Source organism: Salvelinus fontinalis, chromosome 33 (genome assembly GCF_029448725.1).
Source record: "Salvelinus fontinalis isolate EN_2023a chromosome 33, ASM2944872v1, whole genome shotgun sequence".
Classification (NCBI taxonomy): Eukaryota; Metazoa; Chordata; class Actinopteri; order Salmoniformes; family Salmonidae; genus Salvelinus; species Salvelinus fontinalis.
The window spans coordinates 15,825,038-15,848,857 of NC_074697.1; the positions used below are offsets into that span (position 1 = coordinate 15,825,038).

The following is a 23,820-nucleotide window of genomic DNA, read 5'->3' on the forward strand; positions in this document are numbered from 1 at the left end:
CTCTCTGTCTCTCTCGCTCTCTGTCTCTCTCGCTCTCTGTCTCTCTCGCTCTCTGTCTCTCTCGCTCTCTGTCTCTCTCGCTCTCTGTCTCTCTCGCTCTCTGTCTCTCTCGCTCTCTGTCTCTCTCGCTCTCTGTCTCTCTCGCTCTCTGTCTCTCTCGCTCTCTCTCTTTCCCTCTCCCCCTCTCTCTCTTTCCCTCTCCCCCTCTCTCTCTTTCCCTCTCCCCCTCTCTCTCTTTCCCTCTCCCTCTCTCTCTCTCTCTCGCTCTCTGTCTCTCTCTCTCTCGCTCTCTGTCTCTCTCTCTCTCGCTCTCTGTCTCTCTCTCTCTCTCTCTCTGTCTCTCTCTCTCTCTGTCTCTCTCTCTCTCTGTCTCTCTCTCTCTCGCTCTCTGTCTCTCTCGCTCTCTGTCTCTCTCGCTCTCTGTCTCTCTCGCTCTCTGTCTCTCTCGCTCTCTGTCTCTCTCGCTCTCTGTCTCTCTCGCTCTCTGTCTCTCTCGCTCTCTGTCTCTCTCGCTCTCTGTCTCTCTCGCTCTCTGTCTCTCTCGCTCTCTGTCTCTCTCGCTCTCTGTCTCTCTCGCTCTCTGTCTCTCTCGCTCTCTGTCTCTCTCGCTCTCTGTCTCTCTCGCTCTCTGTCTCTCTCGCTCTCGCTCTCTGTCTCTCTCGCTCTCTGTCTCTCTCGCTCTCTGTCTCTCTCGCTCTCTGTCTCTCTCGCTCTCTGTCTCTCTCTCTCTCCCCCTCTCTCTCTTTCCCTCTCCCCCTCTCTCTCTTTCCCTCTCTCTCTCTGCTCTCTCTCTCTCGCTCTCTCGTCTCTCTCTCTCTCGCTCTCTGTCTCTCTCTCTCTCGCTCTCTGTCTCTCTCTCTCTCGCTCTCTGTCTCTCTCTCTCTCGCTCTCTGTCTCTCTCTCTCTCGCTCTCTGTCTCTCTCTCTCTCGCTCTCTGTCTCTCTCTCTCTCGCTCTCTGTCTCTCTCTCTCTCGCTCTCTGTCTCTCTCTCTCTCGCTCTCTGTCTCTCTCGCTCTCGCTCTCTGTCTCTCTCGCTCTCTGTCTCTCTCGCTCTCTGTCTCTCTCGCTCTCTGTCTCTCTCGCTCTCTGTCTCTCTCGCTCTCTGTCTCTCTCGCTCTCTGTCTCTCTCGCTCTCTGTCTCTCTCGCTCTCTTCTCTCCGCTCTCTCTCTTTCCCTCTCCCCCTCTCTCTCTTTCCCTCTCCCCCTCTCTCTCTTTCCCTCTCCCCCTCTCTCTCTTTCCCTCTCCCCCTCTCTCTCTTTCCCTCTCCCCCTCTCTCTCTCTCCCTCTCCCCCTCTCTCTCTCTTCCCTCTCCCCCTCTCTCTCTTTCCCTCTCTCTCTCGCTCTCTCTCTCTCGCTCTCTCGCTTCTCTCTCTCTCGCTCTCTGTCTCTCTCTCTCTCGCTCTCTGTCTCTCTCTCTCTCGCTCTCCTGTCTCTCTCTCTCTCGCTCTCTCGCTCTCTCTCTCTCGCTCTCTGTCTCTCTCTCCTCTCGCTCTCTGTCTCTCCTCTCGCTCTCTGTCTCTCCTCTCGCTCGCTCCTCTGTCTCTCCTCTCTCTCGCTCTCTGTCTCTCCTCTCTCGCTCTCTGTCTCTCTCTCTCTCGCTCTCTGTCTCTCTCTCGCTCGCTCTCTGTCGCTCTCTCTCTCGCTCTCTGTCTCTCTCGCTCTCGCTCTCTGTCTCTCTCGCTCTCTGTCCTCTCTCGCTCTCTGTCTCTCTCGCTCTCTGTCTCTCTCGCTCTCTGTCTCTCTCGCTCTCTGTCTCTCTCTCTCTTCGCTCTCTGTCTCTCTCAGCTCTCGCCTCTCTGTCTCTCTCGCTCTCTGTCTCTCTCGCTCTCTGTCTCTCTCGCTCTCTGTCTCTCTCGCTCTCTGTCTCTCTCGCTCTCTGTCTCTCTCGCTCTCTGTCTCTCTCGCTCTCTGTCTCTCTCGCTCTCTGTCTCTCTCGCTCTCTGTCTCTCTCGCTCTCTCTCTTTCCCTCTCCCCCTCTCTCTCTTTCCCTCTCCCCCTCCTCTCTCTTTCCCTCTCCCCCTCTCTCTCTTTCCCTCTCCCCCTCTCTCTCTTTCCCTCTCCCCCTCTCTCTCTTTCCCTCTCCCCTCTCTCTCTCTTTCCCTCTCCCCCTCTCTCTCTTTCCCTCTCCCTCTCCCTCTCGCTCTCTCTCTCTCGCTCTCTCGCTCTCTCTCTCTCGCTCTCTGTCTCTCTCTCTCTCGCTCTCTGTCTCTCTCTCTCTCGCCTCTCTGTCTCTCTCTCTCTCGCTCTCTCGCTCTCTCTCTCTCGCTCTCTGTCTCTCTCTCTCTCGCTCTCTGTCTCTCTCTCTCTCGCTCTCTGTCTCTCTCTCTCTCCGCTCTCTGTCTCTCTCTCTCTCGCTCTCTGTCTCTCTCTCTCTCGCTCTCTGTCTCTCTCTCTCTCGCTCTCTGTCTCTCTCTCTCTCGCTCTCTGTCTCTCTCTCTCTCGCTCTCTGTCTCTCTCCTCTCGCTCTCTGTCTCTCCTCGCTCTCTGTCTCTCTCGCTCTCTGTCTCTCTCGCTCTCTGTCTCTCTCGCTCTCTGTCTCTCTCGCCTCTCTGTCTCTCTCGCTCTCTGTCTCTCTCGCTCTCTGTCTCTCTCGCTCTCTGTCTCTCTCGCTCTCTGTCTCTCTCGCTCTCTCTCTTTCCCTCTCCCCCTCTCTCTCTCCTTCCCTCTCCCCCCTCTCTCTCTTTCCCTCTCCCCCTCTCTCTCTTTCCCTCTCCCTCTCTCTCTCTCTCTCGCTCTCTGTCTCTCTCTCTCTCGCTCTCTGTCTCTCTCTCTCTCGCTCTCTGTCTCTCTCTCTCTCGCTCTCTGTCTCTCTCTCTCTCTGTCTCTCTCTCTCTCTCTCTCTCTCTCTCTCGCTCTCTGTCTCTCTCGCTCTCTGTCTCTCTCGCTCTCTGTCTCTCTCGCTCTCTGTCTCTCTCGCTCTCTGTCTCTCTCGCTCTCTGTCTCTCTCGCTCTCTGTCTCTCTCGCTCTCTGTCTCTCTCGCTCTCTGTCTCTCTCGCTCTCTGTCTCTCTCGCTCTCTGTCTCTCTCGCTCTCTGTCTCTCTCGCTCTCCGTCTCTCCGTCTCTCCGTCTCTCCGTCTCCGTCTCTCTCTCTCTCTCTCTCTCTCTCTCTCTCTCTCTCTCTCTCTCTCTCTCTCTCTCTCTCTCTCTCTCTCTCTCTCTCTCTCTCTCTCTCTCTCTCTCTCTCTCTTTGTCTCCCCCACTCTCTCTCTCTCTCTGTCTCCCCCACTCTCTTTCTTTCCCTCTCCCTCTCCCTCTCTGTCTGTCTGTCTGTCTGTCTGTCTGTCTCTGTCTGTCTCTCTATGTCTCTGTCTGTCTCTCTATGTCTCTTTCTCTCTTCCTGTGTCACCTTTGACCCCTTCCCTTCTCTCCGTGGTCCTATGTAGGAGTCTATCAGTGATTTCTACTGGTACTACTCTGGGAAGGACATCATAGACGAGCCAGGAAAGAGGAACTTCTCCAAGGCCATGACAGTGGCTAAACAGGTGTTCAACAGTCTGACTGAGTATATCCAGGTAAGGGTGTCCTGGTGGATTACACCTCCTACAGTAGTAGTCAGGGAGTGTCCATCAACCTCATGGGCTTTCTGTTGTTGTTGCTTTGTTGCTGTTCCTTCATAGAAAATGCTAATTAGCATCCATCAATTAATCGAAATAATCTCTCTTTCTCCTCTCTCTCTACTCTCTCTCTCTCTCTACTCTCTCTCTGTCTCTCTCTCTCTCTCTCTCTCTCTACTCTCTCTCTACTCTCTCTCTACTCTCTCTTTACTCTCTCTCTACTCTCTCTCTTTCTCTCCCTCTATCTCTCTCTCTCTCTCTCTGTCTCTCTCTCTCTCTCTGTCTCTCTCTCTCTCTGTCTCTCTCTCTCTCTCGCTCTCTCTCTCTGTCGCTCTCTCTCTCTCTCTACTATCTTTCTCCTCTCTCTTTCTCTACTCTCTTTCTTCTCTCTCTCTCTCTCTATCTATCCTCCCTCTCTACTCTCTTTCTCGCTCTCTCTCCTCTCTCTTTCTTTCTGTCTCTCTCTCCCTCCTTCCCCACCCTCTCAGGGTCCATGTACGGGGAACCAGCAGTCTTTGGCCCACAGCAGGTTGTGGGACGCTGTGGTTGGCTTCCTGCACGTCTTTGCTCACATGATGATGAAGCTGGCTCAGGTAAACAAACAAATCTGCCGTGTGGTAGTTTATTTTTTAGAACGATAGCTGTATTATCTATCAGACACTCATGAATGTTTTTACTCACATTCAAGCTCTGTCAGGGTAAACAGGAAATACATGCATCTAATTGACAAGGTCTCGTCGGCAATTACTCACTATGTATTAAAGGCCCAATGCAGTCAAAAGTGTGATTTTCCTGTGTTTTTATAAATATTTCCACAGGTTGGAATAACACTGTGAAATTTTAGAAATTGTGATAAATGGTATTTTTTAGTGTAAGAGCTGTTGGGAAAGACCGCCTGGAATTTCTGCCTGTTTTTGGTGGGATGGAGTTTTGGCCTGGCTGGTGACATCACCGGGTGATAAATTAGTTAGTAGACCAATAACAAAGAGAGTTCCAAATCTCTCTTCCAATAACAGCTAGTTGTCAGTTTTCCCCTCCCCCACTCAGACCACTCCCACACATTCAAAGCTAAATTCATACTAGAGAAGTTGCCCTTTGCTTAATAAAAGCCATTCTTGTTGAATTTTTAACCCATTTAAAAAAAAAAAAAATCTCAGTAAGATATTTCATTGTTACCCATAAAGGATTTGATATTGAGATAAAAAAAACGACTGCATTGGGACCCTTAATTAACTCACGGTACATGCTCACATCCCACTAGAGATGCACGTCTCACTATTGTACGTAGATTAATACTATTTAATTCTGAAAAGCGTTAAGATTCACGGAGGATATGTTCTGAGCATTGTCTTGAGCACTGATAGTTTCAGTCATGCAAAATATCTCATCTCTGGTGCATAAAGTAGGGACAGTTATTTAGTGATCTTCTACGCCCGAGAATATACCTTATTTTTTCCTTACGTCTAAATCGTTCTTCAAATGTCGACTTTCTGTCCAACTAATCTTGTGAACTTTTTCCCCTCATGGTCCCAGCAGAGTTGTAAAGTATGTATTTATTTATTTATTTGAGTTTTACTTAATTTAATGAAATGATTTGGGTGTTTCCTAGCTGGTTCCCACCTCGCCTGGTCCCTGTTGTGTGGCCTGCTCTTTGTCAGCTTGTTTCTGCCTCGTCACCTGCCTGGAGCAGCCCAGACTAGACGCAGATAGCTACAGTACATTACTGTAGTAGAGACAGATAGCTACAGTAGATCACTGTGGTAGAATCAGCTAGCTACAGTAGATTACTGTGGTAGAATCAGCTAGCTACAGTACATTACTGTGGTAGAATCAGCTGGCTACAGTAGATTATTGTGGTAGAATCAGCTAGCTACAGTAGATTACTGTGGTAGAATCAGCTAGCTACAGTAGATTACTGTAGTAGAGACAGATAGCTACAGTAGATTACTGTGGTAGACACAGCTAGCTACAGTAGATTACTGTGGTAGAATCAGCTAGCTACAGTACATTACTGTGGCAGAATCATCTAGCTACAGTAGATTACTGTGGTGGAATCATCTAGCTACAGTAGATTACTGTAGTAGAATCAGCTAGCTACAGTAGATTACTGTGGTAGACACAGCTAGCTACAGTAGATTACTGTGGTAGAATCAGCTAGCTACAGTAGATTACTGTGGTAGAATCAGCTAGCTACAGTAGATTACTGCGGTAGAATCATCTAGCTACAGTAGATTACTGTGGTAGAATCAGCTGGCTACAGTAGATTACTGTGGTAGAATCAGCTGGCTACAGTAGATTACTGTGGTAGAATCAGCTGGCTACAGTAGATTACTGTAGTAGAATCAGCTAGCTACAGTAGATTACTTTGGTAGAATCAGCTGGCTACAGTAGATTACTGTGGTAGACACAGCTAGCTACAGTAGATTACTGTGGTAGAATCAGCTAGCTACAGTAGATTACTGTGGTAGAATCAGCTAGCTACAGTAGATTACTCCCTAGATAGTAGACACAGATAGCTACAGTAGATTACTGTGGTAGAATCAATCAATCAAGTTTATTTTATATAGCCCTTCGTACATCAGCTAATATCTCGAAGTGCTGTACAGAAACCCAGCCTAAAACACCAAACAGCAAGCAATGCAGGTGTAGAAGCACGGTGGCTAGGAAAAACTCCCTAGAAAGGCCAAAACCTAGGAAGAAACCTAGAAAGGAACCAGGCTATGAGGGGTGGCCAGTCCTCTTAGATCAGGTAATTCCTTGTAGAGGTTTGATATATGAATGGATAAAAGTTAAACAACCCTTAGTCTTTAAACCCCACGCCATTACTACTAAGAGATCTAGCGTGAACCCCCCCCCCCCCCCCCACGCCATTACTACTAAGAGATCTGGCGTGAACCCCCCCCCCCCCACGCCATTACTACTAAGAGATCTGGCGTGACCCCCCCCCACACACACACACATTTACTTTGTTTGAATACCCCCCCCCCCCCCCACAGTAGATTACTGTAGTAGAGACAGATAGTTACAGTAGATTATTCCCTAGACAGTAGAATCAGCTAGCTACAGTAGATTACTGTGGTAGAATCAGCTAGCTACAGTAGATTAGTGTGGTAGAATCAGCTAGCTACAGTATATTACTGTGGTAGAATCAGCTAGCTACAGTACATTACTGTGGTAGAATCAGCTAGCTACAGTACATTACTGTGGTAGAATCAGCTAGCTACAGTACATTACTGTGGTAGAATCAGCTAGCTACAGTAGATTACTGTGGTAGAATCAGCTGGCTACAGTAGATTACTGTGGTAGAATCAGCTAGCTACAGTACATTACTGTGGTAGAATCAGCTAGCTACAGTAGATTACTGTGGTAGAATCAGCTAGCTACAGTAGATTACTGTGGTAGAATCAGCTGGCTACAGTAGATTACTGTGGTAGAATCAGCTAGCTACAGTACATTACTGTGGTAGAATCAGCTAGCTACAGTAGATTACTGTGGTAGAATCAGCTAGCTACAGTAGATTACTGTGGTAGAATCAGCTGGCTACAGTAGATTACTGTGGTAGAATCAGCTAGCTACAGTAGATTACTCCCTAGATAGTAGACACAGATAGCTACAGTAGATTACTGTGGTAGAATCAGCTAACTACAGTAGATTACTGTGGTAGAATCAGCTAGCTACAGTAGATTACTGTAGTAGAATCAGCTGGCTACAGTAGATTACTGTAGTAGAATCAGCTGGCTACAGTAGATTACTGTAGTAGAATCAGCTGGCTACAGTAGATTACTGTAGTAGAATCAGCTAGCTACAGTAGATTACTGTAGTAGAATCAGCTGGCTACAGTAGATTACTGTAGTAGAATCAGCTGGCTACAGTAGATTACTGTGGTAGACACAGCTAGTTACAGTAGATTACTGTAGTAGACTCAGCTAGCTACAGTAGATTACTGTAGTAGAATCAGCTAGCTACAGTAGATTACTCAGTAGATACGGTTTACACATATTTGACAGTTTGTGGAAACGGTTTCGTGCACATTGTTCACAGTAATCATATGTCAATAGACAACTAGTTTCCTTCTATAGTGAAATATTTAAATGAGCTTGCTGTCCCACAGGTCACATTCACAACTGGGGGGGCTACACCTGTTAATTGATCAGGTAATTCCTTGTAGAGGTTTGATATATGAATGGATAAAAGTTAAACAACCCTTAGTCTTTAAAGCCCACGCCATTACTACTAAGAGATCTGGCGTGAACACCCCCCCCCCCCACGCCATTACTACTAAGAGATCTGGCGTGAACCCTCACCCCCTCCCCCCCACGCCATTACTACTAAGAGATCTGGCGTGAACCCCCCCCCCACGCCATTACTACTAAGAGATCTGGCGTGAACCCCCCCCCCCCCACGCCATTACTACTAAGAGATCTGGCGTGAACCCCCCCCCCCCCCCCCACGCCATTACTACTAAGAGATCTGGCGTGAACCCCCCCCCCCCACGCCATTACTACTAAGAGATCTGGCGTGAACCCCCAACCCCCCCCACGCCATTACTACTAAGAGATCTGGCTTGAACCCCCCCGCCATTACTACTAAGAGATCTGGCGTGAACCCCACCCCCCCCACACACACACACACACATTTACTTCGTTTGAATACCCCCCACCCCCCCACCCCCCACCTTCCCTTTAATAAACATGCACATTTTCTTCTGTATCACAATGCAAATGATTCACGTGTTCGTAGTGTATATATTGGTTTGACCATGTGTGTATTTAGTCAGTGATTGACTGTCCATCTGCCACTATGACGTGTTTTTCTAACAGGCCCTGTCTGACTGTCACTAACTCTTGAGCGGTAACAACGTATGGTACACATCTGGTCCCCAAGGGTTTACAATGCTTTGAGTATTTCTATCTCTGTGGAGTATCTCTCCCAGAAATTAGACTGGTAGGATATTGAGGATATTTGGCAGAGTGCAGGATACGCGTCTCAGAGTTGAGTCTTAAAGGTTCGGAGTATGTAGTAGTATGTAGGAGTAGGCGGTAGTATGTAGGAGTATGTAGGAGTAGGCGGTAGTATGTAGGAGTATGTAGGAGTAGGTGGTAGTATGTAGGAGTATGTAGGAGTAGGCGGTAGTATGTAGGAGTATGTGGTAGTATGTAGGAGTATGTAGGAGTAGGTGGTAGTATGTAGGAGTATGTAGGAGTATGTAGGAGTATGTAGGAGCATGTAGGAGCATGTAGGAGTATGTAGGAGTATGTAGGAGTATGTAGGAGTAGGCGGTAGTATGTAGGAGTATGTAGGAGTAGGTAGTAGTAGGAGTATGTAGGAGTAGGCGGTAGTATGTAGGAGTATGTAGGAGTAGGCGGTAGTATGTAGGAGTATGTAGGAGTAGGCGGTAGTATGTAGGAGTATGTAGGAGTATGTAGGAGTAGGCGGTAGTATGTAGGAGTATGTAGGAGTAGGCGGTAGTATGTAGGAGTATGTAGGAGTAGGCGGTGGTATGTTTGAGTATGTAGGAGTATGTAGTATTATGTAGGTGTAGGTAGGAGTATGTAGGAGTATGTAGGAGTATGTAGGTGTATGTAGGAGTATGCAGGAGTAGGCGGTAGTATGTAGGAGTATGTAGTGGTATGTAGGAGTTTGTAGGAGTAGGCGGTAGTATGTAGGAGTATGTAGTGGTATGTAGGAGTATGTAGGAGTAGGCGGTAGTATGTAGGAGTATGTAGGAGTAGGCGGTAGTATGTAGGAGTATGTAGGAGTAGGCGGTAGTATGTAGGAGTATGTAGGAGTAGGCGGTAGTATGTAGGAGTAGGCGGTAGTATGTAGGAGTATTTAGGAGTAGGCGGTAGTATGTAGGAGTATGTAGGAGTATGTAGGAGTAGGCGGTTGTATGTAGGAGTAGGCGGTAGTATGTAGGAGTATGTAGGAGTATGTAGGAGTAGGCGGTAGTATGTAGGAGTATGTAGGAGTAGGCGGTAGTATGTAGGAGTATGTAGGAGTAGGCGGTAGTATGTAGGATTATGTATGAGTATGTAGTATTATGTAGGAGTATGTAGGTGTAGGTAGGTGTACGTAAGGTTAGAACGCTCTCGTCCCTCTCTAGCTCTTTCTTTCTCTTTATTTCTTTCTCTTGCTCACACACACACACACATAGACAGGCTGTCTGGCTCTATAAACCCAGGCCCTTCAGCCTGGCATCCAGGCCTGTGTGTGCTCCTCTGTTGTCATCCATAACATGGAATGTTAAAGGGCCTAATCATCCGGTAAAGCACACAAAGACGTACCTGCAGGCTACCTGCCTATGTCCTGCTCTTTGCACTAGTGATTTGAGAATGGGCTGAGTGTGACCATAGAGAATGACTAGGAGAGTGGAGCTGACACGATCAAGTAGTGAAATGATGCAGTACAACCTGTAGGTCCTAGGCTGGCACGGACTAGATAGTAGATAGTCTGGATGTCTGACTGTCTGTATGTCTGACTGACTGACTGTCTGTCTGTCTAACTGTCTGACTGTATGTCTGACTGTATGTCTGACTGTCTGTCTGACTGTATAACTGACTGTCTGTCTGACTGACTGACTGACTGTCTGTCTGTATGTCTGACTGACAGTATGTTTGTCTAACTGACTGTCTGACTGTATGTCTGACTGTCTGTCTGTCTGACTGTATAACTGACTGTATGTCTGACTGACTGTATGTCTGTCTGTCTGACTGACTGTCTGTCTGTCTGTCTGTCTCTCTGACTGTTTGTATGTCTGTCTGACTGTCTGTCTGACTGACTGACTGTCTGTCTGTCTGACTGTATGTCTGTCTGACTGACTGACTGTCTGTCTGTCTGACTGACTGACTATCTGTCTGTCTGACTGTCTGTCTGTATGTCTGACTGTCTGACTGTCTGACTGTATGTCTGACTGACTGACTGACTGACTGACTGACTGACTGTCTGTATGTCTGACTGACTGTCTGACTGTATGTCTGACTGACTGTCTGACTGTATGTCTGACTGTATAACTGACTGTATGTCTGACTGACTGTATGTCTGTCTGTCTGACTGACTGTCTGTCTGTCTGTCTGTCTGACTGTTTGTATGTCTGTCTGACTGTCTGACTGTCTGTCTGTCTGTCTGACTGACTGTCTGTCTGTCTGTCTGTCTGACTGACTGACTATCTGTCTGTCTGTCTGTCTGTCTGACTGTATGTCTGTCTGATTGACTGTCTGTATGTCTGACTGTCTGTCTGTCTGTCTGACTGACTGACTGTCTGACTGTCTGTCTGTCTGTCTGTCTGTCTGTCTGACTGTCTGTCTGTCTGACTGTCTGTCTGTCTGTCTGTCTGTCTGTCTGTCTGACTCTGTCTATCTGACTGTCTGTCTGTCTGTCTGTCTGACTGTCTGTCTGTCTGATTGACTGTATGTCTGTCTGACTGTCTGTCTGTCTGACTATCTGTATGTCTCTATGTCTGTATGTCTGTATGTCTGACTGACTGACTGTCTGTCTGTCTGTCTGTCTGTCTGTCTGTCTGTCTATCTGTCTGTCTCTCTGCCTGTTTGTCTGTCTGTCTGTCTGTCTGTCTGTCTGTCTGTCTGTCTGACTGACTGACTGACACTGTCTGTCTGTCTGTCTGTCTGTCTGTCTGTCTGTCTGTCTGTCTGACTCTGCACCTCATCTCCTTCCTGCTACCACAGATGCGCAGCAATTTGAGAGAAAGCCGTGAAACTTGAAATCCAACTTGTATTTTAGGACGTTAGGGGACAGATATCAAAAATACAAAAAGTACTAAACAATGTTGGTGGATAACCGTTTAATTAACATGTTTTATAACCCTGTCAGATGCAAGCTGACCCCGGACTTCGACTTGGCGTAAGAATCTTTGTTTCACCCCCCATAGCTATCCCAACCATAGCTATCCCAACCACAGCTATCCCAACCATAGCTATCCCAACCATAGCTATCCCAACCATAGCTATCCCAACCATAGCCATCTTAATCATAGCTATCCCAACCATAGCCATCTTACCCATAGCTATCCCAACCACAGCTATCCCAACCATAGCTATCCCAACCACAGCTATCCCAACCACAGCTATCCCAACCACAGCTATCCCAACCATAGCTATCCCAACCACAGCTATCCCAACCATAGCTATCCCAACCATAGCTATCCCAACCATAGCTATCCCAACCACAGCTATCCCAACCATAGCTATCCCAACCATAGCCATCTTAATCGTAGCTATCCCAACCATAGCTATCCCAACCATAGCCATCTTAATCATAGCTATCCCAACCATAGCTATCCCAACCATAGCCATCTTAATCATAGCTATCCCAACCATAGCCATCTTAATCATAGCTATTCCAACCATAGCTATCCCAACCATAGCTATCCCAACTATAGCCATCTTAATCATAGCCATCTTAATCATAGCTATCCCAACCATAGCTATCCCAACCATAGCTATCCCAACCATAGCCATCTTAATCATAGCTATCCCAACCATAGCTATCCCAACCATAGCCATCTTACCCATAGCTATCCCAACCACAGCTATCCCAACAATAGCTATCCCAACCACAGCTATCCCAACCACAGCTATCCCAACCACAGCTATCCCAACCATAGCTATCCCAACCATAGCTATCCCAACCATAGCTATCCCAACCACAGCTATCCCAACCATAGCTATCCCAACCACAGCTATCCCAACCATAGCCATCTTAATCATAGCTATCCCAAACATAGCTATCCCAACCATAGCCATCTTAATCATAGCTATCCCAACCATAGCTATCCCAACCATAGCCATCTTAATCATAGCTATCCCAACCATAGCTATCCCAACCATAGCCATCTTAATCATAGCTATCCCAACCATAGCTATCCCAACCATAGCTATCCCAACCATAGCTATCCCAATCATAGCTATCCCAACCATAGCTATCCCAACCATAGCTATCCCAACCATAGCTATCCCAACCATAGCCATCTTAACCATAGCTATCCCAAACATAGCCATCCCAACCATAGCTATCCCAACCATAGCTATCCCAACCACAGCTATCCCAACGATAGCTATCCCAACCATAGCTATCTTAACCATAGCTATCCCAACCATAGCTATCCCAACCATAGCTATCCCAACCATAGCCATCTTAATCATAGCTATCCCAACCATAGCTATCTTAACCATAGCTATCCCAACCATAGCTATCCCAACCATAGCTATCCCAACCATAGCCATCTTAATCATAGCTATCCCAACCATAGCTATCCCAACCATAGCCATCTTAACCATAGCTATCCCAACCATAGCTATCCCAACCATAGCCATCCCAACCATAGCTATCCCAACCATAGCTATCCCAACCATAGCCATCCCAACCATAGCTATCCCAACCATAGCCATCTTAATCATAGCCATCTTAATCATAGCTATCCCAACCATAGCCATCCCAACCATAGCCATCCCAACCATAGCCATCCCAACCATAGCTATCCCAACCATAGCCATCTTAATCATAGCTATCCCAACCATAGCCATCTCTACCATAGCCATCCCAACCATAGCTATCCCAACCATAGCCATCTTAACCATAGCTATCCCAACCATAGCTATCCCAACCATAGCCATCTCAGTAATCATCCCATACTTCTTCAAATAAGCTACCCTTGCGACCCCTCCACGCCTCCCTTCCCCTCGATCCTCCTCCACCCCACGCTTCCCCTCGATCCTCCTCCACCACACGCTTCCCCTCGATCCTCCTCCACCCCACGCTTCCCCTCGATCCTCCTCCACCCCACGCTTCCCCTCGATCCTCCTCCACCCCACGCTTCCCCTCGATCCTCCTCCACCACACGCTTCCCCTCGATCCTCCTCCACCCCACGCTTCCCCTCGATCCTCCTCCACCCCACGCTTCCCCTCGATCCTCCTCCACCCCACGCTTCCCCTCGATCCTCCCCCACCCCACGCTTCCCCTCAATCCTCCTCCACCCCACGCTTCCCCTCGATCCTCCTCCACCCCACGCTTCCCTTCTATCCTCCTCCACCCCACGCTTCCCCTCGATCCTCCTCCACCCCACGCTTCCTCTCGATCCTCCTCCACCCCATGCTTCCCCTCGATCCTCCTCCACCCCACGCGTCCCCTCGATCCTCCTCCACCCCACGCTTCCCCTCGATCCTCCTCCACCCAACGCGTCCCCTCTATCCTCCTCCACCCCACGCTTCCCCTCGATCCTCCTCCACCCCACGCTTCCCCTCGATCCTCCTCCACCCCACGCTTCCCCTCGATCCTCCTCCACCCAAAGCGTCCCCTCGATCCTCCTCCACCCCACGCTTCCCCTCGATCCTCCTCCACCCAAAACGTCCCCTCGATCCTCCTCCCCCACCCCACGCTTCCCCTCGATCCTCCTCCACCCAAAGCGTCCCCTCGATCCTCTTCCACGCCACGCTTCCCCTCGATCCTCCTCCACGGCACGCTTCCCTCTGTACCGATCTTCATCTTTCATCTTCATTCACCTCATCTTCTCATTTGTTGTCTTTTAAAAGGCAATACTTTTTTCTTTAGATAATGTTTTTCTGCACCTTCAAAAAAGAAAAGGAAAAGGATTTCCTCCTGACACCCACCAAAAAGCCTCTGTCTACCAGCTGTACCTCTACCTAAACAATGTTGTTTCTACTAACAGAACAGTTTCCACAATGGCCCATTTTTGGAGTATAGTGGTCACCCCAGTCTCCCAGGGTTGTTTGGAGTATAGTGTTCACCCCAGTCTCCCAGGGTTGTTTGGAGTATAGTGGTCACCCTAGTCTCCCAGGGTTGTTTGGAGTATAGTGGTCACCCTAGTCTCATAGGGCTGTTTGGAGTATAGAGTATAGTGTTCACCCTAGTCTCATAGGGTTGTTAGGAGTATAGTGGTCACCCTAGTCTCATAGGGCTGTTTGGAGTATAGTGGTCACCCTAGTCTCATAGGGTTGTTAGGAGTATAGTGGTCACCCTAGTCTCATAGGGCTGTTTGGAGTATAGAGTATAGTGGTCACCCTAGTCTCCCAGGGTTGTTAGGAGTATAGTGGTCACCCCAGTCTCCCAGGGTTGTTAGGAGTATAGTGTTCACCCTAGTCTCATAGGGTTGTTAGGAGTATAGTGGTCACCCCAGTCTCCCAGGGTTGTTAGGAGTATAGTGGTCACCCCAGTCTCCCAGGGTTGTTAGGAGTATAGTGGTCACCCCAGTCTCCCAGGTTTGTTTGGAGTATAGTGGTGAACTTCGGACTAGTTCCTGGGAGTCCTGGCGGTTTTCTTCCAGTCCATCTAGTTGGCTGGTGGTGAACTTCGGACTAGTTCCTGGGAGTCCTGGGTGTTTTCTTCCAGTCCATCTGTTTGGCTGGGGGTGAACTTCGGACTAGTTCCTGGGAGTCCTGGCGGTTTTCTTCCAGTCCATCTGGTTGGCTGGTGGTGAACTTCGGACTAGTTCCTGGGAGTCCTGGGTGTTTTCTTCCAGTCCATCTGTTTGGCTGGTGGTGAACTTCGGACTAGTTCCTGGGAGTCCTGTGTGTTTTCTTCCAGTCCATCTGGTTGGCTGGTGGTGTAGGTCTGCACTGAGTGAGCCCAAAGACCAGCGTGTGTTACCACTTAGCTAGTGTATGCAGTGGTGTTTTGAATATGTTCATACTGCAACCAGTATTCAGACAGAAGGGGAGAGGTTATGCTGGTCAGCTCAGTACTGTGTCTCCCCTCCTCTCTTAGACAGAGCTGTCTGTCTGTCTCATGTCTCACTGTCTGTCTCCCCATCTCCACATCTCTCTCTTAGTCTATCTATCTCCAAAGCTGTCTGTCTGTCTGTCTGTCTGTCTGTCTGTCTGTCTGTCTGTCTCGTGTCTCACTGTCTGTCTCCCCATCTTCACATCTCTCTCTGTCTATACCTAGGATAGGATAAAGTAATCCTTCTAACCCCCCCCCCCCTTACAAGATTTAGATGCACTATTGTAAAGTGGTTGTTCCACTTGATATCATAAGGTGAATGCACCAACTTGTAAGTCGCTCTGGATAAGAGCGTCTGCTAAATGACTTAAATGTAAATGTAAATGTCTATCTATCTCCATATCTGACTGTCTGTCTGTCTGTCTGTCTGTCTGTCTGTCTGTCTGTCTGTCTGTCTGTCTGTCTGTGTCTCATGTTTCACTGTCTGTCTCTCCGTCTCCACATCTCTCTCTTTGTCGGTCTATCTCCATATGCGTCAGTCTACCTCCATATGTGTCAGTCTACCTCCATATGGGTCAGTCTACCTCCATATGGGTCAGTCTATCTCCATATGTGTCAGTCTACCTCCATATGTGTCAGTCTATCTCCATATGTGTCAGTCTATCTCCATATGCGTCAGTCTACCTCCATATGTGTCAGTCTATCTCCATATGTGTCAGTCTACCTCCATATGTGTCAGTCTATCTCCATATGTGTCAGTCTATCTCCATATGCGTCAGTCTACCTCCATATGTGTCAGTCTATCTCCATATGTGTCAGTCTATCTCCATATGCGTCAGTCTACCTCCATATGTGTCAGTCTACCTCCATATGTGTCAGTCTACCTCCATATGTGTCAGTCTACCTCCATATGGGTCGGTCTACCTGTTCATCTCTGTGTCTATTATGTGTATGATGTGTATGATACCTGAGATGAGATGTTTAAAATGCATATCTGTGTTATTTGTTCAAATGCAAACCCAGGATCGATTCTGGAGTAGAACCCACTACGAGGTAAGGTGTAGAACCCACTACGAGGTGAGGTGTAGAACCCATTACAAGGTGAGGTGTAGAACCCACTACGAGGTGAGGTGTAGAACCCACTACGAGGTGAGGTGTAGAACCCACTACGAGGTGAAGTGTAGAACCCATTACAAGGTGAGGTGTAGAACCCACTACGGGGTGAGGTGTAGAACCCACTACGAGGTGAGGTGTAGAACCCACTACGGGGTGAGGTGTAGAACCCACTACGAAGTGAGGTGTAGAACCCACTACGAAGTGAGGTGTAGAACCCACTACGAGGTAAGGTGTAGAACCCACTACGAGGTGAGGTGTAGAACCCACTACGAGGTGAGGTGTAGAACCCACTACGAGGTGAGGTGTAGAACCCACTACGAGGTGAGGTGTAGAACCCACTACGAAGTGAGGTGTAGAACCCACTACGAGGTGAGGTCTAGAACCCACTACGAGGTGAGGTGTAGAACCCACTATGAGGTGAGGTGTAGAACCCATTACGAGGTGAGGTGTAGAACCCATTACGAGGTGAGGTGTAGAACCCACTGCGAGGTGAGGTGTAGAACCCACTACGAGGTGAGGTGTAGAACCCACTACGGGGTGAGGTGTAGAACCCACTACGAAGTGAGGTGTAGAACCCACTACGAGGTGAGGTCTAGAACCCACTACGAGGTGAGGTGTAGAACCCACTACGAGGTGAGGTGTAGAACCCACTACGAGGTGAGGTGTAGAACCCACTACGAGGTGAGGTGTAGAACCCACTACGAGGTGAGGTGTAGAACCCACTACGAGGTGAGGTGTAGAACCCACTACGAAGTGAGGTGTAGAACCCACTACGAGGTGAGGTGTAGAACCCACTACGAGGTGAGGTGTAGAACCCACTACGAGGTGAGGTGTAGAACCCACTACGAGGTGAGGTGTAGAACACACTACGAGGTGAGGTGTAGAACCCACTACGAGGTGAGGTCAGTCTCACCTTCTTCCTCTCTGTGCCAGCAGCTCTCTGTCACCTGATTCCCTACACCTAGTCCACTGCTTGGCCTAAAGAAGCGTTTCATTAAGGACACAACTTAGCCCAGGGTTCAGCTCTGTAAGATCTGTTATGACCTGTGATATTTAGCAGTGGACAGTGACACACAAAGTAATGGTTAATGAAACAAATAACGATTATATTCTTATGAGACAACTGTCTCTCTCTATGCTTGTGTACGTGTCCATTCTTTATTGCAGGACTCCAGTCAGATTGGTCTGCTGAAGGAACTCCTGGACCTGCAGAAAGACATGGTGGTGATGCTGTTGTCTCTACTGGAAGGTAAAAGCCATTGGTCCCAGATATGGTGCTTAAAGACCCACTCCAGCCTCCCTAGAACCTCATTTAACACCTGATTTACTTAACAAATGGCACATCTCAATATAGGTGGTCCAGGAGTCCTCTGACATAGCACAAGTGGGGGTGGGGGGGGGGGGGTGACATTTTGTTCCCACAAACAACGGGTGAGGCCGATGACATCAGAGTGCACCATCAGACCAACTCTTTGAATTGTCAAACCTTTGAATTTTTTTGCAATTGTGTGTAAAAAAAACACTATTTTGCTCAAAACATGTTTTTACCCTTAATAATTAAGTGTGTGTACTTTACTGTATTTGTACTTGGAATATCATTTTTCTACAGGAACAGTTCCAGAAATATCTGGAGACTATAATAGCTTATATTTTTAAACATTCTCTGCTAGTTTTGGAATATATTTGAGGTGCTGTAAGTCTCTACTTTGCTTCTTTGTAATTTGCTTTTAACCAAATGAGCTTTTTTTGGGGGGGACGATCCTTGTCGCTAGGCAACGTGGTGAACGGCACCATCGCCCGTCAGATGGTGGACATGCTAGTGGAGTCCTCCAGCAACGTGGAGATGATCCTCAAGTTCTTCGACATGTTCCTCAAGCTGAAGGACATCACCGGGTCTGACGCCTTCCGAGACTACGTGACCGATCCCCGTGGCCTCATCTCCAAGAAGGACTTCTACAAGGTATACACTGAGTGTACAAAACATTAGGAACACCTTCCTAATATTGGGTTGCACCCCCTTTTGCCATCAGAACAGCCTCCATTCATCGGGGCATGGACTCTACATGGTGTCAAGCGTTCCACAGGGATGCTGGCCCATGTTGACTCCAACGCTTCCCACAGCTGTGTCAAGTTGGCTGGATGTCCTTTGGGTGTTGGACCATTCTTGATACATATGGAAAACGGTTGAGCGTGAAAAACCCAGCAGCATTGCAGTTTTTGACACACTCAAACCGGTGCGCCTGGACTTACTACCATACCTCGTTCAAAGGCATTTAAATCTTTTGTCTTGCCCGTTCACCCTCTGAAAGGCACACATACACAATCCCATGTCTCTTAATTGTCTCAAGGCTTAAAAATCCTTCTGTAACCCGTCTCCTCCCCTTCATCTACACTGATTGAAGTGGATTTAACAAGTGTCATTAATACGGGATCATGGTTTTCTCCTGGTTTCACCTGGTCAGTCTGTGTCGTGGAAAGAGAAGGTTTTTGTATTCAGTGTATATGCATTGTATTGTGATGCCACTGACTAGAGCTAGACTAGGTTTCTAGTAAAAAAAAAAAAGCTCATGAGACAAAGTCAATTCTAAACAAAATAGTTTTTATTGCCTATAAAGTTACAATCTAATCATCTCTTCAAAAATCAAACTTAAGCGTTCATAAAATCTAAGTTCCCAAAACAGAGCTATACGCTCCCTCAGTCCTCTCCCCTTGAGTGAGGGGAAACCAGCAGCTGAATGACTAACCAAGGAGCCTATGGAGGTCAGCTGTGTTCATTATCAAGCCAATGGGCTCGTTTCAGGTTGACTACATGGCGTGTGGTTCTGTTGAGGGCATGGACATTAAGTGGTTACACTTCAAGGCACCACATGAATGTATTTTCCTATTTTGTGCCCTTGGAGTTCCCAATGTATGTCCTGACAATCTTTCCCTAGCTGCCCACTCACTTGCCAAAAGGAAAACATGGACCATGGAAATACACAGATTTTTATTGTGTTTTAAATGTGCGTGTTGTTGTACTCACATGGCTGAGGCAAATTTACGTTTCAATGAATTAATTGATTGCTTCCTTTCAGGCCATGGACAGCCAGAAGCAGTACTCTCCGTCTGAGATCCAGTTCCTTCTGTCTTGTTCCGAGGCCGACGAGAACGAGATGATCAACTTTGAGGAGTTTGCCGACCGTTTCCAGGAGCCGGCCAAGGATATCGGCTTCAATATCGCCGTACTGCTCACCAACCTGTCTGAGCACGTACCCCACGATACGCGACTACAGAACTTTCTTGAGCAAGCCGAGAGCGTCCTCAACTACTTTAGACCCTTCCTTGGCCGGATAGAGATCATGGGAGCCAGCAGGAAGATCGAGAGGATCTATTTTGAGATCAGCGAGGCCAACAGGAACCAGTGGGAGATGCCGCAGGTCAGAGAGTCCAAGAGACAGTTCATCTTCGACGTGGTCAACGAGGGCGGGGAGAGCGAGAAGATGGAGTTGTTTGTCAACTTCTGCGAGGACACCATCTTTGAGATGAACATCGCCTCACAGATTTCTGAGGAGGAGGAAGAGGAGGTGGTAGACTCAGAGGATGAAGAGGAAGAAGGAGGAGGAGGAGGAGAGTTGGACGAAAATGGAGAAGAGATGCCTCCCGAGTCCAGCTCGGCGTTCTCTGACTTCCTGACAAGCGTGGTGAACTTCTTCAACATGTTCACCTTCAAGAATCTGCGGCGGCGCTACCGCAAGCTTAGAAAGATGACTCTGAAGGATATGGTGGTGGGCTTGGCCACGTTCATCTACACCATCCTGTTTGGTATCCTGTCTTTCATCTACAGTGTGTGTAAGGGCTTCTTCATGCTGATCTGGAGCACCCTGTTTGGAGGGGAACTGGTAGAGGGTGCCAAGAAGATCACGGTGACTGAGCTCTTGGCCAGCATGCCGGACCCAACGCAAGATGAGGTGCATGACGAACTGCCACCTGAGCCAGGTGCCGATGAGGGTCAGGAAGGGATAGACGGAGGAGAGGAAAGAGACGTGGGAGGAGGAGAGGAAGGAGAGGAGGGAGGGGATGGTGAGGAGAAGGAGGGAGGACGGATGCCTGGGTTCGACACCCCTGGGGGGCTGGGAGACTTTGGGGAGACCACAACTGTAGAGCCTCCCACTCCAGAGGGAACCCCACTGCTCAAGAGGAAACTGGTTAGTAAACACCCATGATAGTTTTATATATTATTATTATTTATTTATTATGTTACGGTACCCTCTGTAATTATTGGAACAGTGCAGCTAGTTTTTCTTCTTTTGGCTCTATACTCCAAAAGTTAAGATTTGAAATCAAATTCCAAATTGACACGATATATTATTTACCATTAATTTCTATTGGGCACAAAATAATCTGAAACAACCAAAACAAAGAGAAAATGCATCCAACAAGTTTGTAAAGTCATAAGCTTGATGTAATCATTGTGTGCTAGGAATATGGGAACAAATACTACACGTTCTTTTATACATTAATACACATATAAGTGAATTGGTTTGACTACTTTTGGTCCCCTAAAATGGGGGGACTGTGTACAAAAAGGGCTGTAATTTCTAAACGGTTCACCCGATATGAATGAAAATACCCTCAAATTAAAGCTGACAGTGTGCACTTGAACCTCATACTCATGGTTTGATTTCAAACTGTTGAGGTATACAGTCAAAAAAAAAAGAAAATATGTAAATGTCCCAATAATTACAGAGGGCACTGTATTATAAAAATGTATATGTTTTCCTAACCACTTAAACTGACCTGGTCCGGCCACATGGTCAAGAAAAAATTCACCACCTTAGTTATGTTATTTGTATATTATTTATACATGATAGACTGTGAGGATGTTGTACCAGTTGTTGACAGTGTGTTGTGCCAGTTGTTGACAGTGTGTTGTTCCAGTTGTTGACAGTGTGTTGTTCCAGTTGTTGACAGTGTGTTGTGCCAGTTGTTGACAGTGTGTTGTTCCAGTTGTTGACAGTGTGTTGTGCCAGTTGTTGACAGTGTGTTGTGCCAGTTGTTGACAGTGTGTTGTGCCAGTTGTTGACAGTGTGTTGTTCCAGTTGTTGACAGTGTGTTGTTCCAGTTGTTGACAGTGTGTTGTGCCAGTTGTTGACAGTGTGTTGTGCCAGTTGTTGACAGTGTGTTGTTCCAGTTGTTGACAGTGTGTTGTACTAGTTGTTGACAGTGTGTTGTTCCAGTTGTTGACAGTGTATTGTTCCAGTTGTTGACAGTGTGTTGTTCCAGTTGTTGACGGTGTGTTGTTCCAGTTGTTGACAGTGTATTGTTCCAGTTGTTGACAGTGTGTTGTTCCAGTTGTTGACAGTGTGTTGTTCCAGTTGTTGACAGTGTGTTGTTCCAGTTGTTGACAGTGTGCTGTGCCAGTTGTTGACAGTGTGTTGTTCCAGTTGTTGACAGTGTGTTGTGCCAGTTGTTGACAGTGTGTTGTTCCAGTTGTTGACAGTGTGTTGTTCCAGTTGTTGACAGTGTGTTGTTCCAGTTGTTGACAGTGTGTTGTGCCAGTTGTTGACAGTGTATTGTTCCAGTTGTTGACAGTGTGTTGTTCCAGTTGTTGACAGTGTGTTGTTCCAGTTGTTGACAGTGTGTTGTGCCAGTTGTTGACAGTGTATTGTTCCAGTTGTTGACAGTGTGTTGTTCCAGTTGTTGACAGTGTGTTGTTCCAGTTGTTGACAGTGTATTGTTCCAGTTGTTGACAGTGTGTTGTTCCAGTTGTTGACAGTGTGTTGTGCCAGTTGTTGACAGTGTGTTGTGCCAGTTGTTGACAGTGTGTTGTTCCAGTTGTTGGCAGTGTGTTGTTCCAGTTGTTGACAGTGTGTTGTACCAGTTGTTGACAGTGTATTGTTCCAGTTGTTGACAGTGTGTTGTTCCAGTTGTTGACAGTGTGTTGTGCCAGTTGTTGACAGTGTGTTGTGCCAGTTGTTGACAGTGTGTTGTGCCAGTTGTTGACAGTGTGTTGTTCCAGTTGTTGGCAGTGTGTTGTTCCAGTTGTTGACAGTGTATTGTTCCAGTTGTTGACAGTGTGTTGTGCCAGTTGTTGACAGTGTGTTGTGCCAGTTGTTGACAGTGTGTTGTACCAGTTGTTGACAGTGTGTTGTTCCAGTTGTTGACAGTGTGTTGTTCCAGTTGTTGACAGTGTGTTGTACCAGTTGTTGACAGTGTGTTGTTCCAGTTGTTGACAGTGTGTTGTTCCAGTTGTTGACAGTGTGTTGTGCCAGTTGTTGACAGTGTGTTGTGCCAGTTGTTGACAGTGTGTTGTGCCAGTTGTTGACAGTGTGTTGTGCCAGTTGTTGACAGTGTGTTGTACTAGTTGTTGACAGTGTGTTGTTCCAGTTGTTGACAGTGTGTTGTGCCAGTTGTTGACAGTGTGTTGTGCCAGTTGTTGACAGTGTGTTGTTCCAGTTGTTGACAGTGTGTTGTGCCAGTTGTTGGCAGTGTGTTGTTCCAGTTGTTGACAGTGTATTGTTCCAGTTGTTGACAGTGTATTGTTCCAGTTGTTGACAGTGTGTTGTTCCAGTTGTTGACAGTGTGTTGTACCAGTTGTTGACAGTGTGTTGTTCCAGTTGTTGACAGTGTGTTGTACCAGTTGTTGACAGTGTGTTGTTCCAGTTGTTGACAGTGTGTTGTGCCAGTTGTTGACAGTGTATTGTTCCAGTTGTTGACAGTGTATTGTTCCAGTTGTTGACAGTGTGTTGTTCCAGTTGTTGACAGTGTGTTGTGCCAGTTGTTGACAGTGTATTGTTCCAGTTGTTGACAGTGTGTTGTACCAGTTGTTGACAGTGTGTTGTTCCAGTTGTTGACAGTGTGTTGTGCCAGTTGTTGACAGTGTGTTGTGCCAGTTGTTGACAGTGTGTTGTGCCAGTTGTTGACAGTGTGTTGTGCCAGTTGTTGACAGTGTGTTGTACTAGTTGTTGACAGTGTGTTGTTCCAGTTGTTGACAGTGTGTTGTGCCAGTTGTTGACAGTGTGTTGTGCCAGTTGTTGACAGTGTGTTGTTCCAGTTGTTGACAGTGTGTTGTGCCAGTTGTTGGCAGTGTGTTGTTCCAGTTGTTGACAGTGTATTGTTCCAGTTGTTGACAGTGTATTGTTCCAGTTGTTGACAGTGTGTTGTTCCAGTTGTTGACAGTGTGTTGTGCCAGTTGTTGACAGTGTGTTGTGCCAGTTGTTGACAGTGTGTTGTTCCAGTTGTTGACAGTGTGTTGTGCCAGTTGTTGACAGTGTGTTGTGCCAGTTGTTGACAGTGTGTTGTGCCAGTTGTTGACAGTGTGTTGTGCCAGTTGTTGACAGTGAGTTGTGCCAGTTGTTGACAGTGTGTTGTTCCAGTTGTTGACAGTGTGTTCTTCCAGTTGTTGACAGTGTGTTGTGCCAGTTGTTGACAGTGTGTTGTGCCAGTTGTTGACAGTGTGTTGTTCCAGTTGTTGACA

The 23,820-nt window shown here is 47.4% G+C and overlaps 1 protein-coding gene across 1 annotated transcript in view; it reads left to right on the forward strand.

Moving 5' to 3' along the window:
* The window catches only part of ryr1b (ryanodine receptor 1b (skeletal)), a gene marked incomplete in the record, with an annotated part of 337,334 nt that overhangs the window by 290,105 nt on the left and 23,409 nt on the right, over positions 1-23,820 (forward strand). Inside the window, 7 exon segments of the mRNA XM_055895181.1 lie at positions 3,386-3,514; positions 4,045-4,149; positions 11,384-11,413; positions 16,272-16,301; positions 17,532-17,613; positions 18,137-18,324; positions 19,439-20,548. Coding sequence (XP_055751156.1) covers positions 3,386-3,514; positions 4,045-4,149; positions 11,384-11,413; positions 16,272-16,301; positions 17,532-17,613; positions 18,137-18,324; positions 19,439-20,548 — 1,674 coding nt within the window.